We start from the raw sequence: 19761 nt of genomic DNA on the forward strand, positions 1-19761 counted from the left end.
ATAAAACAATTAGATAAGATGGTAAAAATAGCAAAAACAGCCGAATAAGACACACAGTAAGGCCCTGTTTAGACGGAAACGCTAGCAGGTGAATCCGCAAAAATATTTTTTCGGATGTGCCTTTCGTTTATACGGAAACGGCGTTTTTACGGGGTGAAACCGCAAAAAAGTGAGACTACCTTCCAGGGTGAAATTCCTAGAAACGCAAAAGCTTTGCGCTCTCGTCTAAACTGTCAAAACCGTATAAATCTGTTAAAACGATGACGAAAGGGTTGTCACGGCTCTGGTCGCGCGTACTGCTTACGTCACAGGTAGCAGGTATGCGCCAGTAGCCGAGACGTAAACAAAGCAAGTATGTCTGACAAATATCAACAGAGATCACCTGAAGGCTACATTGGCAGTACTTTTAACCCTTTCACTGCCACACGACAGAAGGTTAACCCTTTACTATCACACAACCGGCTGTCGTGTGGCAGTGAAAGGGTTAAATACACAAGAATCTGTCCCGCGGCGTGAGTGGACCCACTGTCTGTGAGTGACTCTGCTTTGGTCCAATCACATTCCCCATCCACAGTCTGCGAATCAGAGGCAGAGTAGGGCGGGTCTTCACAGCACGTCATGTGACATATGCGCCAATCGTGTGACAGCGAGGCTCCGTCGTTACAGCGTCGTCTGCACGGAGAATTCCACCCCAAAACGCTCGTCTAAACGTAAAATTAAAAGTGAAACCGCAAAACGACTTTTGCAGTTTCTGTTCACAAAACGCTCGTCTAAACGTAGCCTAAGACAATAACATAGGACAATACAAAATTACAAATAAAATTAAATAATAAAATAGCTAAATTAGACGGTAAACAATACGAACAAATGTAATAATTACTGAGCACTTTACTGCAGACTCACAGCAGGGTTTTGTGTCGGCGCCTCCCTCGGCGCTCCTCTCCTCTTCTGGACGACGGCCCACTGACGTCACTGAAGCATCCTGAAGTGAAGGGAGAACATTCATTTCAACCTTTATTTTAAATCGTAAGCTTCTGAGGTTTCCCTCATTTACAGAAACGACGATTGTACAATGTAAACAGTACATAATACAAGCACATAATACAAATACATTTACATCAGAGTAAAAAATTATTTTAAAAGATCAGCTAAAACAGTTACAGGTCTGAAATCATACGTTTAAACATACCAAGGGAAGGGAGAACCTCCAATTTCATAGAGTAGGAGGACATTCCATGAGTTAGAGGCATCAAAGGAAAAAGCTGACTTCCCTAGATCAGAACAAACTTGAGGGACCCTAGATTGTTCTCTGTCTGTCCATCTGCCTGGTTCCGTTTTCTTTGTCCTGTCCATTTATTAAGAATTCTTTTTTCCCCGGGCCGTGCCCCGGACCGATGTAAAAATTGGCTGGGGGCGCATTATAAATGCAAATATCATATCTAATCAAGAACCATCGAGTCATTCGATCGAGTTGAATAGGTTCCAATATTCCAATCCAACAGTGAAGAGATATAAACAGGTTGTTTACCAATAAGGGCTTTAAAAATAAGTAAATACCAGTGTTTGTTGACAGGTCTACATGTAAAGCTGGGCAATTATTAGTGACATCACCCAGCCCTGTCTGCATGTGGTCACGGTGGTGAAGCTACAGCAGCTCAGTGTACATTTAGTTCAACAGGTCAGCAGGAAGGGTACAACTCTTTCTGCAGAGTAACAATGTTCATCAAACAGTGTTGAAACTTGGGTGCTACAGTGTTGAGTGCATAGTAGTAGAGACATATTAGTATAGTAGTAGGTAGTAATATAGGCAAGGAGGATTATTTAGTGGCAAAGTGTATGATAGTTAAAGACATTACGAAGGTTAGTCGTGTTTTTAGTTGACGGCGAAAAACATGATACAACATCAGTTAAAGACTTGAAGCATGTTGAGCCACTGCTCGTTTCCATTAGGGATGGGCATTGATTTTCGAATAGTCGTTAAATATAGTTTATGTGGGGCGCCGGGGTGGCACACCACGTACAGCGCTGCGGTGCAACCCGGCCGTCCCGGGTTCGACTCCCGGACCCGGCGACCTTTGCCGAATGTCTTCCCCCGCTATCTCCCATACTTCCTCTCTCTCTGCCGGACTGCCAGAAGAAAAAGAAAAATCTACCAAAAAACATAATTAAAAAAATATATATATAGTTTATGTGAATATCGTTGCCTCTGTTTTTACCGGCAGCTACACTGTAGTCAGTGTATTGAGACAGGACCCTTTTAACTGTTACACCGCTGAACGGCATGCTGAGTACAGCTTGCTAGCTAGCCAGGTAGCGTAACAGTCTGTTAACAGCTGGGAGAACAGAAGAAAGATGAAGAAAGAGAGACCGGAGATGTTACATGGTAGCAACGTCTTGTACGTTTGTTGTTTCACTAAGTTCACACATTTCAATCATCAGTGATGTAGCGTTCACAATGAATGCTTCATGTTCACCTGCTCCGCTAGCGTTAGCTGTTAGCAATGACACCAGGCAGCTAGCTTGCTGGATTATCTCACGTTTGCTATTAAGTAAAAACAAAACCCTAAATTAACCTGGAAGCTCAGACATTTCAAGCATCAACAATATAACTTTCGGAAATTAATGCTCTTCTTGGAAATAACGTTAGCTTGCTGCGACTTCTAAATATCTAGCTGTTTGCAATGGCAGCAGCCAACTAGCTTGCTTGTTTGAGTATCTCATGTTCGATTTTCGACTAGTATTCGAATAGTTCCCAGTGACTATCGAATAGCAATTTTGTGAGTTTTGCCCATCCCTAGTGCTCAAGCACCTGCTCATTCTATGCTTCATGTGACATTTACGATTGTGGAGGAATCCCTTCTGTTTGTGCAAACAATAGCTTAAATGTCACACCTTGGTTAGCAATAACAGCAGCCAGTTAGCGCGCTTGATTATCGCACTTGCTATTAACTCATTGAGCGCCATGCTGTTTTTCCATCTGTACTGCCTGGCGCCAGCGTTATTGAAAATGTATGATGTTTGCGGACCCATCATATATTCTATATTATAGCTATGGAGACAATAGTATGGCTCATTTGACAGGCACTATTTATAGTCCAACATTGACAAACCAGTTAATTTCTACATACTTTTGTTTGTGCGCTATTCCACACTAAACATCGCCCCGTTTCAAAATAATCCAGTCTTGTTTTCTAGATGACGTGTTATATGCATATGCGCAAATCGTTCGGGTTGCTCGCCTGAAACCTATATTATTTCCAAATCAAAAAGGTATATACCATATATAGATGTTTCTTCACAAAATCATCAAGGGGGGGGGGTCGTTTCACAAAGCTGCGACCGTTACCAAAAGCATGTTTTACAGTCGGTAAAATAGACCTTACCTTAGTCAGAAGGTACTCCAAAATGAATAATCCGTGTAGTTCCATCGCGATCGCCATTACTCGTGTGCATTGGGTCTGGCTATAATACGGGAAACAATAGGTTTCAGGCGAGCAAATCTCCGACAGTTGGCTGTGTGCCAATTCACTTTGAGGGGGAAGGGATTCCTGCAGCCGGAGGTACCTCAGTACTGAAAGACACCTTAGAGACCCAGTTCAAAAGGTAGGCGATACTGCCACCTGTCGGAATTCGATCGTCATTGCAATTATAACGTAGGCAGCAGGGAGACACAGGCAGGTCCGCACGAGTGTTTAGAATGGGAAAATCTAAAAAAAAATAAAAAGGATCTAAACCAGAGAAATCTCGGGGTTGGCGCTCAGCGGTTGGATTTGAAAGCCGAGAAATCTCGGGTATGGCGCCGAAAGTAAAAACAAATTTTTGAATTGTCTATATTACGTGTGACGATCAAACCGTAAACAAAGAGGTATATTGGGATGTTAGATCCTAATATGAAGAACTGTGATTTGGTGTTCTACAGAGCAACTCCGCGGAGGTCCGCGCGGACTCAAAGGGAGTCAAAGCAGACCCACAGCAGAGTGCAAAGTGCGAAGCTCCTATTTTCCGACGCGCGGACGTCCGCTGAGATCAAAAGCTCAAAGAGTCCGCACGGACCTCCGCGGAGTCTGCTCTGTGTACAGTCTGCTCGACTATGGGAGGGCCTTTACCTTGACTTTGTCTATTTTGACGCTCATTTTATGCCTGTCTTTTTCTCTCTCTTTTTTACTGCTGTGAAGCACTTTGAGCTGCAATTGAAAGGTGCTATACAAATAAAGTTTATTATTATTATTATTATTACTACTACCTGTGTTGTCTTCTTCTCTTCCTCTTTAAACGCGGCTTCGTCTGAAGGTTGGCCAGCTGAAGAGTACACACAGCAAATCCTTGAGTTTATCCAACTGAAACGCCACGAAAGTTATAGAATACGTTGCCAGTAATAATGGAAACCATCCTACTCTCCCCTACCTGCTGGGTCTTGGGAGTTCCTCTCCTGGCCGTCTGCGCTGGGCGGAGTGGCTGGGGTGGGGGGTGCATCAGAAGGTGGGGGGCTGGAGGGAGGAGACACGGGCTGCATCTGGAGGATGTAGCAGTCTGCTGCAGCCAGGGGGCGCCACGCCACATGGATCATACTGACTGTGGACTTGACCAGTAATACAGCCTCTGGGGCAGTAGGTCGATCTGACGGGACAAAGATGGAACGTATTATTAACGGCCAACATATCATTACCCCCACCCATAATTTTTTGTATCTATTTTTTCTCCCCCCTTTTTCCGTATTATTCTCCCATCCCAATTTAGTCGTTATGCCATTCCCTTCCTGGCCGTTGCGCACATTTTCCCCCCACTTGCCGGCCTAGGGAGGGTTGAAGACGCTCACATGTCTCCTCCGATACATGTGGAGTCAGCCAGCCGCTTCTTTTCACCCGACAGCGAGGACTCTCACTGGGGGAGTGTAACACGTGGGAGGATCACACTACCTCCCCCAGATCTCTTCCCTGCTGAACAGGTGCCCGAGCGACCAGTAGGAGTCGCTGTTTACAACGACCAGGATACATACCCCACCGGCTTCCCACCCGCTAAGTCTCTGCGGTGGTAGGCAGGCACTTAGTCCGCTGCGCTACCCAGACCCCCCCCCCCATCAATTGAACATTTAACTGACGCTTTTATCTAAAGCGACTTACAAGTTCTGTACAACAAGTCAGCAGGAAGGGAACAACTCTGGCAGCAAAGGGTCAGTAATATTGTTCGTCAAACAGTGTTGAACTTGAGTGTCGAATAGTATTATAGGCACAAGACTGTAGCACTGAAGTTTAACACTGTTTGACGAACAATCTTACTTAACACCATTTTTACAGTATTAATTACATTGTGATATGACATCTTGATATATTTTATTCAAAATGATTTATTCTCACACAATTTCCATAGGAAAAACGTCTTCCATGTGCAATCTTTGTATTGGATTAAAATGGTTATATTGCAAAAAAAAATACATAATGCCGGTATACCTTGAAACCCCTCCAGGCCTCATACTGTACCTACTGTACCCAGTTCTTCCCACCCGTCTCCAGGCCTCATACTGTACCTACTGTACCCAGTTCTTCTCACCTGTCTCCAGGCCTCATACTGTACCTACTGTACCCAGTTCTTCTCACCTGTATCCAGGCCTCATACTGTACCTACTGTACCCAGTTCTTCTCACCTGTCTCCAGGCCTCATACTGTACCTACTGTACCCAGTTCTTCTCACCCGTCTCCAGGCATCATACTGTACCTACTGTACCCAGTTCTTCTCACCTGTATCCAGGCCTCATACTGTACCTACTGTACCCAGTTCTTCTCACCTGTCTCCAGGCCTCATACTGTACCTACTGTACCCAGTTCTTCTCACCTGTCTCCAGGCCTCATACTGTACCTACTGTACCCAGTTCTTCTCACCTGTCTCCAGGCCTCATACTGTACCTACTGTACCCAGTTCTTCTCACCTGTCTCCAGGCCTCATACTGTACCTACTGTACCCAGTTCTTCTCACCTGTCTCCAGGCCTCATACTGTACCTACTGTACCCAGTTCTTCTCACCTGTCTCCAGGCCTCATACTGTACCTACTGTACCCAGTTCTTCTCACCTGTCTCCAGGCCTCATACTGTACCTACTGTACCCAGTTCTTCTCACCCGTCTCCAGGCCTCATACTGTACCTACTGTACCCAGTTCTTCTCACCTGTCTCCAGGCCTCATACTGTACCTACTGTACCCAGTTATTCTCACCTGTCTCCAGGCCTCATACTGCACCTACTGTACCCAGTTCTTCTCACCCGTCTCCAGGCCTCATACTGTGCCTACTGTACCCAGTTCTTCTCACCTGTCTCCAGGCCTCATACTGTACCTACTGTACCCAGTTCTTCTCACCTGTCTCCAGGCCTCATACTGTACCTACTGTACCCAGTTATTCTCACCCGTCTCCAGGCCTCATACTGTACCTACTGTACCCAGTTCTTCTCACCTGTCTCCAGGCCTCATACTGTACCTACTGTACCCAGTTCTTCTCACCTGTCTCCAGGCCTCATACTGCACCTACTGTACCCAGTTCTTCTCACCCGTCTCCAGGCCTCATACTGTGCCTACTGTACCCAGTTCTTCTCACCCGTCTCCAGGCCTCATACTGTACCTACTGTACCCAGTTCTTCTCACCTGTCTCCAGGTACCAGAGGTCCTTGCAGCAGACCTGGTAGTTCCAGCTCTTCCGGTAGCCATCGCGACCGCTCCAGATGTAGAGCCTGGAGCCGATGGTGACGGAGCAGTGTCCCGCCCTGGCTCTGGGTCCCCTGGCATGGGACTCGTCAGGCCCCTGGCTGTGCGGCAGGGAATGGACCTGGTCCTGGGGGTCTGGGTCCAGGCTCTGCCACGCCATAGTGTCTGGAGTAGGGATGAAAAGGCTATTCAAATACTCTCCTCAACCCTTTAAAATACTCTCCACAGTGTAAGATCCTGATCAAACTGGCCAGTATCACGTCTTCGTCTGTTTGGCCCTCCATCCAATTCCTCTGCGTTGTGTACTTTTAATGGTCCCGACGTCTACGACACTGGCTGATAAGATCCTTATCTCCCCCGTTAGTGCAATCCATAAACCATACTAATTCTCCACCTCCGTAAGAATTCGACACTTCGACACCGTGAGATACCTTATGAGGAAAAGCGTTGTTTTATTGCTATAAACAGAACCTCATAATCAGAAGGTATCAGATGTTATCAAATTGTATCGTCCTTGAAGAGTCTATTCTAATGATCTTTCGGTGTGTTCGTCTATCGTCCTTTTGTTATTCAGTCCAATAGTGGTCAGGCCTGTTCGTTAGCCGAGACCATCCTCGTGGTAGCCGAAGCTAATGCTGATGTGGCATTCTTCCTCCCCCCCCCCCCTCTCAATGAGAGGAGAGAGTGTCTTCTGTGATCTCAGTCCTACTCGCTCTTGGTCAGATTCTAGTCTACCTTACACCCAGAAACACCGTTCGACTTATAGATGTTCGTCGTCGCAATGACGGCCCCGCCTTCTGGTTGTCATGCGACGTGTTGTCATGACAACTGCGTTAATAACCTTTACACACATTAAACGTTTCATTCACTGTTGCATTAAGATGAACCTCTCTCCCTCCTGCTCTGGGAGACACTCGCTCTTATCTCAGATGTTCTTACAAGGAATGTAAACAAACATTCTCTCGCTGGCAGTGTGCCTCACAACAATCACCCTGCTCTACTGAACCACCGTCTCCTGCTTCCACCGTCCGCATGCACTTCGACCTCTCTGACCCGGCACCGTTTTAGCTGTGGTCACTCCCCCCAATCTATACATCACATACATGGAAAAAGCACCCCAAATCCTTCATTCCCCCCTTTGATTCTTAATCAACCTTCAGAATCAACAGACTACTTGGTTTTTCAATTAATTATACACAAAAATAGACTCATAACAATTAGGGCCCCGCCGTCTGCTGTTTCCATTACCCGCATCACACCCAAACCAGAAAGGATAAACAACGGTCAGGGAGGAGAGAGAGAGACAGAGACAGAGAAAAACACAGATTGCAACTTTTCAGACGACACACCTAAACCTTTCGGCCCCCCTATTAGGTACCCCACGTCCAAATCAGAGCGCTCCCTTCCCTCTTACAGTACACCTCCCATCTTGGGCCGGTCCCGTCTTCTAGGGCAAGGGCCCCTTTCAGTGACGGCTCCTTTCCTGAGCTGGTCCCCCTCCCAGGGCGCGGTCCCCTAGGCAAAAATGTCTCCCCTGGTCTGCTACTGCTCAGTGTCTCTGGCTGTCCTCTCCACATCTGCTCCTCCACCGCCGCCGTCTCCTCTCTCTCGTCGTGGATGATCTGTGTCCCAGGCGGTGCCTGGCCCCTGCGGCTTCCTCCTCCTCCAGTCTGTCTCCTGGTCGTCTCCATCGCTGTCTGTGTCATTCCCCCCTTGAAAGCAGAAACACAACACCGGCAGTCGTCTGTACATTCGACTTCCCTTGTTTTGCTATAGTCTACCACCTTCTCCACACCTATTATCCATCTTACAGGGCGGTTCCCTGTTTGTTGTCTTCCGGCGTGACACTTGCAGTTTCCGATACCCACTCCGCGCAACTCTTCATCCCAGTTTGACCCCCAGCGCGCGCCAGTTCTTCTGGTGACGTGTCTTCTGAAGACCCTGCCTATCTATTAGGTGTGAGAAGGCCCCACTGGACTTCCCTCTTTATTCCATAATTAACCCATTCAAATAACTGCACCATCTTTCTGTGCAATTCTTATTTAATCCATTGTATAATTAAACTCTATATCTAATATTATTATTATAATAATAATCCACTCTCTGTGCTCATTAGATTCACTATTGAATCACTCCCCCACTCCGCCACTAGATGGTAGTACAGGCCTATATCTAAATATTCCCCTATGGGTAATGAAAACTCCCCAGCACTACCCCCTCTCCGCCACTAGGTGGCGACCTACTCCTCCTCTATGGTAGTTTAGTTGACGTGTCACTTCCTGGTTCTTTATCTGTTGTTATCTCCTCGTGGCTCCTTTTTGCGGCCATCTTGTCTCGCTCCTAATGGCTACTCACACAAACAAACAAACGCTGCCCTCCTTTTTCAAGGCCTAACAACAAAACAAACTGTTTCTTAGAGTCTCGTCGGCCAAACAGGTCATAATGATGTCTGCAGGTCACATGACCATAGATGATCTACTCACATGCAAGTAACTGAACAGGTCAAAAATAGACTGAATGCCAAATGACGGTAGGTCTGAAAAACGTAGGTAGATTCTCCCGACTCACAGTCCCGCGTTCCCGCCTCTTGCGAGGAAAACAACCCTTATATTACAGACCAACAAAAATGGAATTAACCCCTTGGAACACTGCCTTCCTTCACCGGCCCGTTTGTTTTTCATTCCCTGTAGATAAAACCCATCTTGGTTTTTCAAAACACCATGGCTCTCTGCTCATATTATCACAGCTGGCTTCTCTGTCGCTACTTATTTACGGATGCACTATCTGTTCGTTTTTATTTGGCTTAAAAGATCAAAACAACCATGTGTGCACAGTGAACTCACATCTTTCTCCGGAGCGCTGTTTCTCCTACAGCGCTGGTCCGCCTCATGACCGCTCGACTCGACGCTCTCTCCCAGGGCTGGCCGGCCTTGCTCGATCATGATTCTCCCACACACGATGACTGTTGTCCACTGTCGTCCCATTATTGAAAAAGTCTTTTTCCGTTGTTCTTATCTCTCGGCAACCAACTGCTCCCGTTGTTTTAATCTCTTGCAAATCCGGGTCACGGCACCAACTGTAAGATCCTGATCAAACTGGCCAGTATCACGTCTTCGTCTGTTTGGCCCTCCATCCAATTCCTCTGCGTTGTGTACTTTTAATGGTCCTGACGTCTACGACACTGGCTGATAAGATCCTTATCTCCCCCGTTAGTGCAATCCATAAACCATACTAATTCTCCACCTCCGTAAGAATTCGACACTTCGACACTGTGAGATACCTTATGAGGAAAAGCGTTGTTTTATTGCTATAAACAGAACCTCATAATCAGATGTTATCAGATGTTATCAAATTGTATCGTCCTTGAAGAGTCTATTCTAATGATCTTTCGTGTGTTCGTCTATCGTCCTTTTGTTATTCAGTCCAATAGTGGTCAGGCCTGTTCGTTAGCCGAGACCATCCTCGTGGTAGCCGAAGCTAATGCTGATGTGGCATTCTTCCCCCCCCCCCTCTCAATGAGAGGAGAGAGTGTCTTCTGTGATCTCAGTCCTACTCGCTCTTGGTCAGATTCTAGTCTACCTTACACCCGGAAACACCGTTCGACTTATAGATGTTCGTCGTCGCAATGACGGCCCCGCCTTCTGGTTGTCATGCGACGTGTTGTCATGACAACTGCGTTAATAACCTTTACACACATTAAACGTTTCATTCACTGTTGCATTAAGATGAACCTCTCTCCCTCCTGCTCTGGGAGACACTCGCTCTTATCTCAGATGTTCTTACAAGGAATGTAAACAAACATTCTCTCGCTGGCAGTGTGCCTCACAACAATCACCCTGCTCTACTGAACCACCGTCTCCTGCTTCCACCGTCCGCATGCACTTCGACCTCTCTGACCCGGCACCGTTTTAGCTGTGGTCACCCCCCCCAATCTATACATCACATACATTGAAAAAGCACCCCAAATCCTTCAACAGGATGCACTGACCTAAGTCGAGCACGCACAAGGAGTTGGTGCAAATCCATTCTGCTCCTAAGACATTGGGCTTGTCCGTCACACACTGGACGGGGATCCATCCCCCGAATACATACATCCTGCACACAGAGGAAGGGACTGTGTTAAATCACTTTTCATACATGCCACATAAAAACTAAGCCAACGATACAATGAATACAATGCAGCCGAAAAACATCCGTTACTTGTTTCCGATGATGTTTGCGGAATGAAGGCTTCTGGGTAGCGGATAAGATCCTTTGGTCTCCAGCATGGACCACACCATAGCGTCTAAGAGACAGAGACACAAAGTGAGAATGAGGAGGAGATAAGCGAAGGAAAAGTCTTTATTGCCAAGTAAGCTGCACATGACAAGGAATCAGTCTTGATCATTTGGTGCATCAACATTAACAGACAATTAAAGTGGAATAAAATAAAATGGAATATATAAACTAAATCAGAATAAAAACACAATAGAATAGAATATAGGGCAGGGCTGTACAATTGTGCAGGATTGTAGTAGAGTATACACTAAATTAGAATATAAATACAACACTAAATTAGAATATAAATACAACAGGAAAGACTGTTTTAAACTGTTTAAACAGTCATTCAGAACTGCATTATTTTCCATTTTATTGCACTGCACTATTTTGCTGCTCTTAAATTGTCTATATTATGTGTGACGATCAAACCAGACAAAGAGTGGACAAGAGTGGGACAGTGAAACAAATAGGCCTATTGGGATGTTAGATCCTAATATGAAGAACTGTGATTTGGTGTTCTATGCCTTACCTTGACTTTGTCTATTTTGATGCTCATTTTATGCCTTTTTCTCTCTTTTTTACTGCTGTGAAGCACTTTGAGCTGCAATTGAAAGGTGCTATACAAATAAAGTTTATTATTATTACTACCTGTGTTGTCTTCTTCTAAATTAGAATATAAATCAAAGCGCTTTACAATTTTTGTTCCTCACATTCACCCATTCACTCACACACCGATGGCAGCGGCAACCATGCAAGGTGCCAACAATTAGGGGTTAAGTGTCTTGCTCAAGGACACATCGACACGCTGCCCGGGAGGAGTGGGAATCGAACCGGGAACCCTTTTTCTTTTTTTCTAACCTTTATTTACCCAGGGTAGGTTTGCTGAGCACGGATGCTCTTTTTCAGCTACGCCTTGCTTCACATTCACACCTGGGAGCTGCCCAGTACAACCACAGTCTGACACCATTGGCCACTGAGCAACTCCACTGGAGCAGTTGGGGGTTAAGTGCCTTGCTCAAGGGCACTTCAGCGGTTGGTGTTAAGGGTATGGGAGAGAGTTATTAATTCACTTCCCCAGCCCAGATTTTCCCTGCCTGTTCTACCTCCCTCCTGAGCCACTGTCGCCCCCTATATGTGCAAATATAATAGTCCAGGCAGGGTGTGTTAATGTGACACATTGTGACTAAGTGAAAGAAAAGGAAAGTCCACGAGAGCATGAAGTGGATTATCTGATCACTGAAGGAGGGGCTACCGAGGTCCAGCTGCCAGAGGTCCCCCAGGCGGTGGCCATGCATCCCCCCGTAGACGTAGAGTTTAGGAGAACCCGTCCCGCTGTGGGCCACGGTGGTGTGGGACTCCCGCGCAGAGGGGCCCCCTCCCTTGGTGTCTGGGACGGTCCAGCCTCTCACCCCCGATACCGACTGGAGCTCCAGCTCGTAGAAGTCATCCAGGTACCTGCGTGAGAACGAGATCCAAAACACGATTTAATCCTTCGGATGAGAGAACCGTATAAGATGCTCGAGAACCAAATGAGCATCGAAACATAATTAAAAACGAACTTACACGGTCCACAATCAGAAGGGATGAACTGACTTTCTATTTAAGTCAGGTTTTCCTACGTTTAGCAGACGGAAAGCCTTTGATGCCGTTTTTCTGTCTGTTTTGGACATAGACGTAGTTTATAGACATCCACTCTAAAGCCTCTGGACTCTGTATATCATTCTGCCCTTAGATTTATCACCGGTGAAAGTTATGGTGCCCAACATTGTATCCTATATGATAAGGTTGGCTGGTCCTCTCTGGAAGAGAGACTTGACTGGCATCCGTTTCTGTATAAGGCTATTATTGGTGATCTCCCAATCACTTCATTGGTGGATTGGAGCCCTCGATCTTATCACACTGGCTCTGGTGATTGGCTTTTACACTTAAGGTTCCTAAAGTTTGCACTGAATTAGGAAAATCTGCTTTTAGCTTCTGTGGCCTTGGAATTTTTTTTGCAGTGCACTTTAAAACGCAATTCATTAGTATCTATTGGTCAGTTTAAATCGTTAATAGCAAACCACTTCACCACAGTTTGCAGTTGTTTTTATTTATTTTAAACATTATATTATATAAAGGACACACTTCGACACGCTGCCTGGGAATCAAACCAGAAACCTTCCGACTACCAGACGACTGCTCTACCTCCTGAGCCACTGTCGCCCCCTGATGTGTTGTACTCAGTGTTCGAATTATGTGGGGGCCAATGGGGGCTCAGCCCCCATAGATAAGAGTCTGAGCCCCCATAGTGAACAACCCCTGTGGGGGTCTCTCAAAAAATGTATATTAATTTATTTTTTATATATATATATATATATTTTTTTTTTTCAGTGTACGAATTAGTATTATTTATGTTACCTAAATAAATTGTTAGTCATATTTTTCTTTTCAGTTTTTAAAATAACGGAATGTTAATTATTGGAATAGGCTGCGTTTCACCTCCAAGCCCATGAGCGTGTCTAATGCTACTCCAACCCATTTGGTGAAGAAGAAGCACCAAGCTTAACGTGATGTTCCTGGTCCTCATGTCCTGCAACTGTGACTCAAGTAAAAAGTACAGTACAGTACACCACATGCCGCCGAAAAAAAGGCTTAACCCGCCACAAGGCTGTACAAGGCTGGACAGCTTCGTCTTTATAAAAAAGCCAAAGACTAAAGGCCTCTACATGCTACAGCAACTTCAAAGCAACTTCAACACAACATCGGCACGATTTCAGCGCGGTTGTTGTTTAGGGTCTTGTAGACTGTGTTGCTTGGACGTTGTGTACATGTCCCCCAAATCTAACCTAAACAACCGTTGCGTTGGTATTGCGTAGCAGTGATTGGTTGGTAGTGAATGGGGGCGGGGCTGTCTGTCACTTCTAGTGTTCCTGGCTCGAGACCAAAAGAAAACTTTCTGACAGGAGCTCGAGACCAAAAGAAAACGTTCTGACAGGAGCTCGATAGCTAGTGTATTGTTTCATTAAACTTGTTTAATTGTTTGTTTAAAATGAATCAAATGCAGGAACGTATTGCAGAGGAGGTCCGAAAGTACCAACATTTATATAATAGCGGGTCTAAAGACTACAAGGATAGCATTATGACGATGAATTCGTGGAAGGAGATTGGGGAAACAATGGGGATGGACTGGGTTGATGTGGCGAAAGAGTGGAAGAAGATCCGCGACAAGTTTGTTAGAATAAAAAGATTGCTAACAAAGAAAAGTGGAGCTGCAGGTGGTGAATGCCAGATGCCGACCTTTTATATCATGCTGTCCTGGCTAGAGGTGTTCATTAAACACCGGGAGACGGAGACCAATTATCCCGAGGTACGTTATACAACTTTTACCAACGTATTTTTTTATTACCAACGTTAGCTAGCGCGAGTGCGCATGCTAACTAAATAGCTTTGTTTGTCTGGACTATCATGCTAGCTACTGTCTATCTGTATGTCATGTATGTCATATATGTCATGATGAATTGAAAATGGGGGACCCTGATGTAAACAAGACGAAAGTCTTTCTCTGGTCTGCATCCCCTTAACAATTGTGTGTATTGAGCTGTACTGTATTGTACCCATTCTGCAATCTGTTAATAAAGTTTTCAATCTATCAATCAATCAAAGGACAGCTGGGTTCAGCACTTGACAGCTGTAACATAATTTTTTACAATGAACCTCGTCTGACCTCGTGTGGCGGCATAAATTACTACAATAATAAATAAATGATAATAAATCTAATTACATTACATCAACAACGTATTTTGCCATGACTCTTTCTTTCTGGTGTAGTTATAGTAATGTACTGTATACATTCTTGTCATTACAGGAAGACCAGCCATCACCAGAGGCAGACGTGTCAGGGACAGACACAGACGTGGTGTCATCAGGCCCAGACGCACCAGAGAGAGAAGACCCTCGTCCGGGCTCATCGGCTACCAACCCAGAAGAGCTGGGCAGCCTACCCCTGACCTCCACCCCAAAGAGGAAGAGAAGCAGGAAGGGCAATCCTGATGACCTGTTCGCCAAACGTCTCCAACAAATTACACAAGACCGGGGGGAAAGGGAGCAGCTGCTTGCAGACCTGCAGACAGGCGCAAAAGACCAAGTTGGCCAATTTTTTAACTATATTGGTGGTTTAATGCGCATGCTGCCACCAAGAGAGTGTGTTCTGCTACAGGCCAAGGTGCACCAAATGGTGTATGAGTCCTACCAATTACACACTTAGCTCCCACACACACACACACACACACACACACACACACTTTTCACACAATAGAAAGATGAATTTCTCTTGCGAAGAAGTACCTTGAAAGTACAAACATCTTGTAAACCAGGAGCTCCGAGCAACAGCTAATGACTTCAATTTACACCAAAGAGCAGTGCCACACAAGGTAGTCGTCATCTACGCAAGAGTGGGTTTGGCGGCTGGGAGACATTATGGGAGAGACATGCTGACGCTATCACAGAGCAGCAATGCTTCTGTTCAACACCCTCCCCCCACCACACACGCACACACACACACACACACACACACCACACTTGTAAATAGTGTACATAGTTCTTTAGTTATTTAATTTTAAGTTGTTCATTCGTTTTTACATGCTACAAGCAAAGATACACCCTGTCCAATTACATAGCTCCAACACACACACACACACACCACACTTGTAAATAGTGTACATAGTTCTTTAGTTATTTAATTTTAAGTTGTTCATTCATGTTTTTTACCTCCTGTTAGTTGATGTTCCAATAAATTCAATCAATCAACCATTGTAATGATCCGTTATTTTTGAATAACTTGAGGTTTTAACATGATATAAATGATATAGTGTGTCTGTGTGTGCATACATATATATAAGTCTGATATTAGCTTGTATAAGTCTGCTAAGCAAGTATATATATATGAAATTGGTTATGTAAAACAAATGCAAACCGAAATCAACACAGAGGGGTTTCAAAGGAAACTGAAAATGAGTTGATCTGAACTTTTATTCCAAATCATGAAGGCGGCTACTGTTCACTCGTAGTCAAACTGTGATCTGATTTGGTTTGCCGACCAAGACTTTGTTTTTTTTCTATGCTGAATGAGCTGTTTTCTGAAAATGGTCAGCACATCTCTATAAAAACATGTACTATAAACACAAGGTAAACACATGTAATGTAAACGCATGTGCTGTAAACTATTATAAACACATGTACTGTGAACACATGTGCAGCCAGAACATACGTCACCCATGAGAGGTCTATTGAAACATGCCAAAGACCTGAAGACATGGCTGATGAAATGTTTATGGACCACTTTAAACCCAGCATTAAATAATACTGTACTGTACATGCTGGTTTGTTAAACAATGGGTCTGGACCCATAATCGGGTCACAGGCGTTCTCCTGCATGTCCCCAAAGGACAGCAGTAGTATGTTTGTGATCATATGTCTTCAGCCTGTGTCCTGTGATGAGAGTTTTAATATAGTCCATAAGGAAGAACAGAATAACTCTTTGAGAGCAGTTTTTGAAGGAGGGTAGTGATTCACATTCCTTTACGGCTGTGGGTAGGGCCTTCCACATTATTGTGGCATAATTGCAGATAGTGTTCAGTGCAATAGGCCTCTTCTGACTGTCTCGTCCTGCCATGGCACAAGTCCTTGTGGGGACTGGAAAAATGCCATGAGATCATTCCTCACGGCAAAGGCTGCACGCGTGGCTCTGGCACCACCAGCAGACAGGCGTCATGTCGCGAGCAGGTTTCGGTCGCCTGCCACCGGTCTTCTCCACTCCCCTGGTTGAGGCTCACCAGCCGATTGGGAGTCGGTGAAGTTGGGTGGTATGTACCTGATTGATTGAAAACTTTATTAACAGATTGCAGAATGGGTACAATATAGTACGGCTCAATGCACACAATTGTTTATGGGATATCATTTTCAATTCATAATGGCATTTATGACATACAGATAAACAGTTTCAATTAATTACATACAAATATACAGTACTGAGAGAGATAAAAAAAAAATATATATATATTCAAAGGGGAATAAACTGTACATTGGAGGGGTTGGGTGGGTGGGGGGGTTTGGACATTTACCTGGCGTTGGATTCATTGGCAGCATCTGTGTATGCCAGGAAGTTGTGGAGAGCAATGCACGCTTTTACGACATGCACAGCCTTGTCCGGTCTGAATTCCAGCGGTTGCCCTAGGATCCTCCACCTGATTGATTGAAAACTTTATTAACAGATTTCAGGATGGGTCCCTCATTTCAATTCATCATAACATTTATGACATACAGATAAACCGTACTGTTGCATCCAGACATTTATAACATACAAGATATACAAATATACAGTACTTTTTAAAAGACAGAGGGGGGGGGGGGGATTCACATTATTTTACGGCCTTACCTGGCAGCCAAAATCCCAAAGCTATTCTCAATGACACGCCTGGCCCGCGAATGACGGTAATTGTAGACAGTCCTACCGCGGTCGAGGTTGGTACCTGCGTGTTGTACAAATGCAGGTCATTAGAGATCATGTTTTATACAAATACTGGTATAAATTAACAATCTATATCTTTCAATCGATGTCAATGTAATGTACCCAACCTTTTTAAAGAACTGCTTCAATTGCAAGTCCTTTCCCATCAAAACAAGACTTCAATCTCTGTTTCAATGCCATTCCCCCCCCCCCTTTTTTTCCGCTTCAACTGAGCAGATCGAAGTAAAATTTTGTATTTTGGACAGTATTATGATAACAATGTTTTTCAGGGCATTCAATAACAAAAAAAAGTATATATTTACAGTTCACATGGGCTTTATATCTGAACATGTTTGTTCTCGTGAATAAAATGTGATCATCATGAAAGAGTATCAAGTTGCCAAGATGTTTATTATGTAAAGTACTTTATTATTATTATTATATTATTAGCTCACCTGGAAAGGGACGCATGAGGTTAATGTGCAGGGGGAATGCAGCATCGCCGACAATTACAAGCGGGACAGTGACTCCAGTTCCCGGTAGGTTGGCAGGAGGGGGCAGATTCAGCTTCCCCTGGGTTGATTGATAGATTGAAAACTTTATTAACAGATTGCAGAATGGGTACAATACAGTACGGATCAATGCACACAATTGTTAAGGGGATGCAGACCAGAGAAAGACTTTCATCTTGTTCACATCAGGGTCCCCCATTTTTTTATTCATAATAACATTTATGACATACAGATAAACTACTGTTTCATCCAGACATTTATGACATACCTGGAGCAAGTTACCTCCAAACCGGCTGTCCTGGAAGACTCCTCCATCGCTATCCCGGCCATATGCCCCCACGTCTACCATGGTGAAATGGTAGCGGGCGTCGCAAACCGCCATCAACACAATTGAGTGCTGCTGCTTGTAATTGAAGTAATCACTTCCGGAATTTGGGGGAGCCTTGAATGAATGAATGAATGAATGAATGAATGAATGAATGAATGAATGAATGAATGAATGAAAACTTTATTTAACAGATTGCAGAATGGGTACAGTACAGCTCAATACACACAATTGGTATTTATGACATACACAACATACATGACATCATGACATTTATGGCATAGGGACAGGTATATAGTACTGACCTTGATTACGACGTGTTTCCCATCCACACTGCCGATGCAATTGGGGAAACTCCCAGAGCCTCCAAAAATCTTTAGCAATTACAGACAAGTGCAGCTGCTGGAGCACACACAAAATCGGCCTTCAGTGCCAACCACAGTGCCTGGCACACCTCGGATACAATGCTGGACACTGTGGTGTCCCCCAGCTTAAAGCTTGCAGCCACGGACTGCTGGGTTCCCCCGGAGGCTAGGAGTCGCAGAGTGACTGCCAGCCGTTGACCAACGTCGATGGGGGCATTGGTGGTTCGCTGGTGTTTAATAAATGGACGCAGGCGATGTACTAGGTGGTCGAATCGGTCCTTGGACATCCGAAAATATTGGAAATGCTTCTCCGGGTCAATGGCTCTCATTTGCTTTATCAGCAAATTAAATTCGCCCTCCTCTAGCCTACTGACGTTGAGCGGTCTCACGCTCCATCGTCGGCGTCTTCGACGTACTCTAGCTCTCCTGGCAATTAAAACAAGCAGCTCTTCCTCCTCGTCGTCAATAGCCTGTTGCTGTAACAGATGTATTTGCATCTGCACATTAACGTCCATGTTGAAATGTTACCTAACGTCCCGTGAAATGTTACCTAAACTATAAAAACGAATCTAAAATAATGAACTAACTAAGTTAACTAAAACAAACAAACTTAACTTAACTAAAGTAGATATAACTATATTACACTATATACAAGAACACAAGCGAAAACAAACATAAACAGGGCTATTATTATACTAACGATGTATGGTTGAGAAGGGAAATCCGTTTGTAATTGCTAGAGTGCGCACCTTCGGCTGCCCAAAGTATTCAGGCGGGCTGGGCGCGCGCGAGCCGCGCACATCCGGGGTACATTTTGTTGCATAGGCTGCGCGTTGATTTTGCAGAAGCATAAAGGTAGAATGTCTGCAACACTGTTGCTTTGTCGATGTTGTGTTGCAGTTGCTTTGAAGTTTCTGTAGCATGCAGAGGCCTTAATGCTGTTAGCGCAACAGCTAGCAGCACTACTGAAGTTGACACTGCTAGTAGTGTTAGCCACTGCCAGACCCGAGTCTCCACTAGACCTGGCTGCTGCTCAACCACCACAATGCTGGGGACCGAGTCAGTGGACCTTATGAAAAACTAAATACAGCTGGTTATTGGCCAAGGAGGTAAATGGGGGTAATGCT

General features: G+C 44.8%; 1 protein-coding gene across 1 annotated transcript in view; it reads right to left on the reverse strand.

Annotated features, from left to right (window-relative positions):
* LOC311231840 (host cell factor 2-like) overlaps positions 1 to 19761 on the reverse strand; it is a gene marked incomplete at its 3' end in the record, with an annotated part of 88658 nt that overhangs the window by 62258 nt on the left and 6639 nt on the right. Inside the window, exons 4-10 of the mRNA XM_084318460.1 lie at positions 12201 to 12403; positions 10889 to 10973; positions 10677 to 10783; positions 6629 to 6853; positions 4405 to 4617; positions 4244 to 4299; positions 904 to 982 (exon numbers count right to left, since the gene is read on the reverse strand). Coding sequence (XP_084174586.1) covers positions 904 to 982; positions 4244 to 4299; positions 4405 to 4617; positions 6629 to 6853; positions 10677 to 10783; positions 10889 to 10973; positions 12201 to 12403 — 968 coding nt within the window. The remainder of the gene's footprint in view (positions 1 to 903; positions 983 to 4243; positions 4300 to 4404; positions 4618 to 6628; positions 6854 to 10676; positions 10784 to 10888; positions 10974 to 12200; positions 12404 to 19761) is intronic.

The sequence above is a fragment of the Notolepis coatsorum genome (genome assembly GCF_963971535.1).
Source record: "Notolepis coatsorum genome assembly, chromosome: 7".
In the NCBI taxonomy this organism is placed as follows: domain Eukaryota; kingdom Metazoa; phylum Chordata; class Actinopteri; order Aulopiformes; family Paralepididae; genus Notolepis; species Notolepis coatsorum.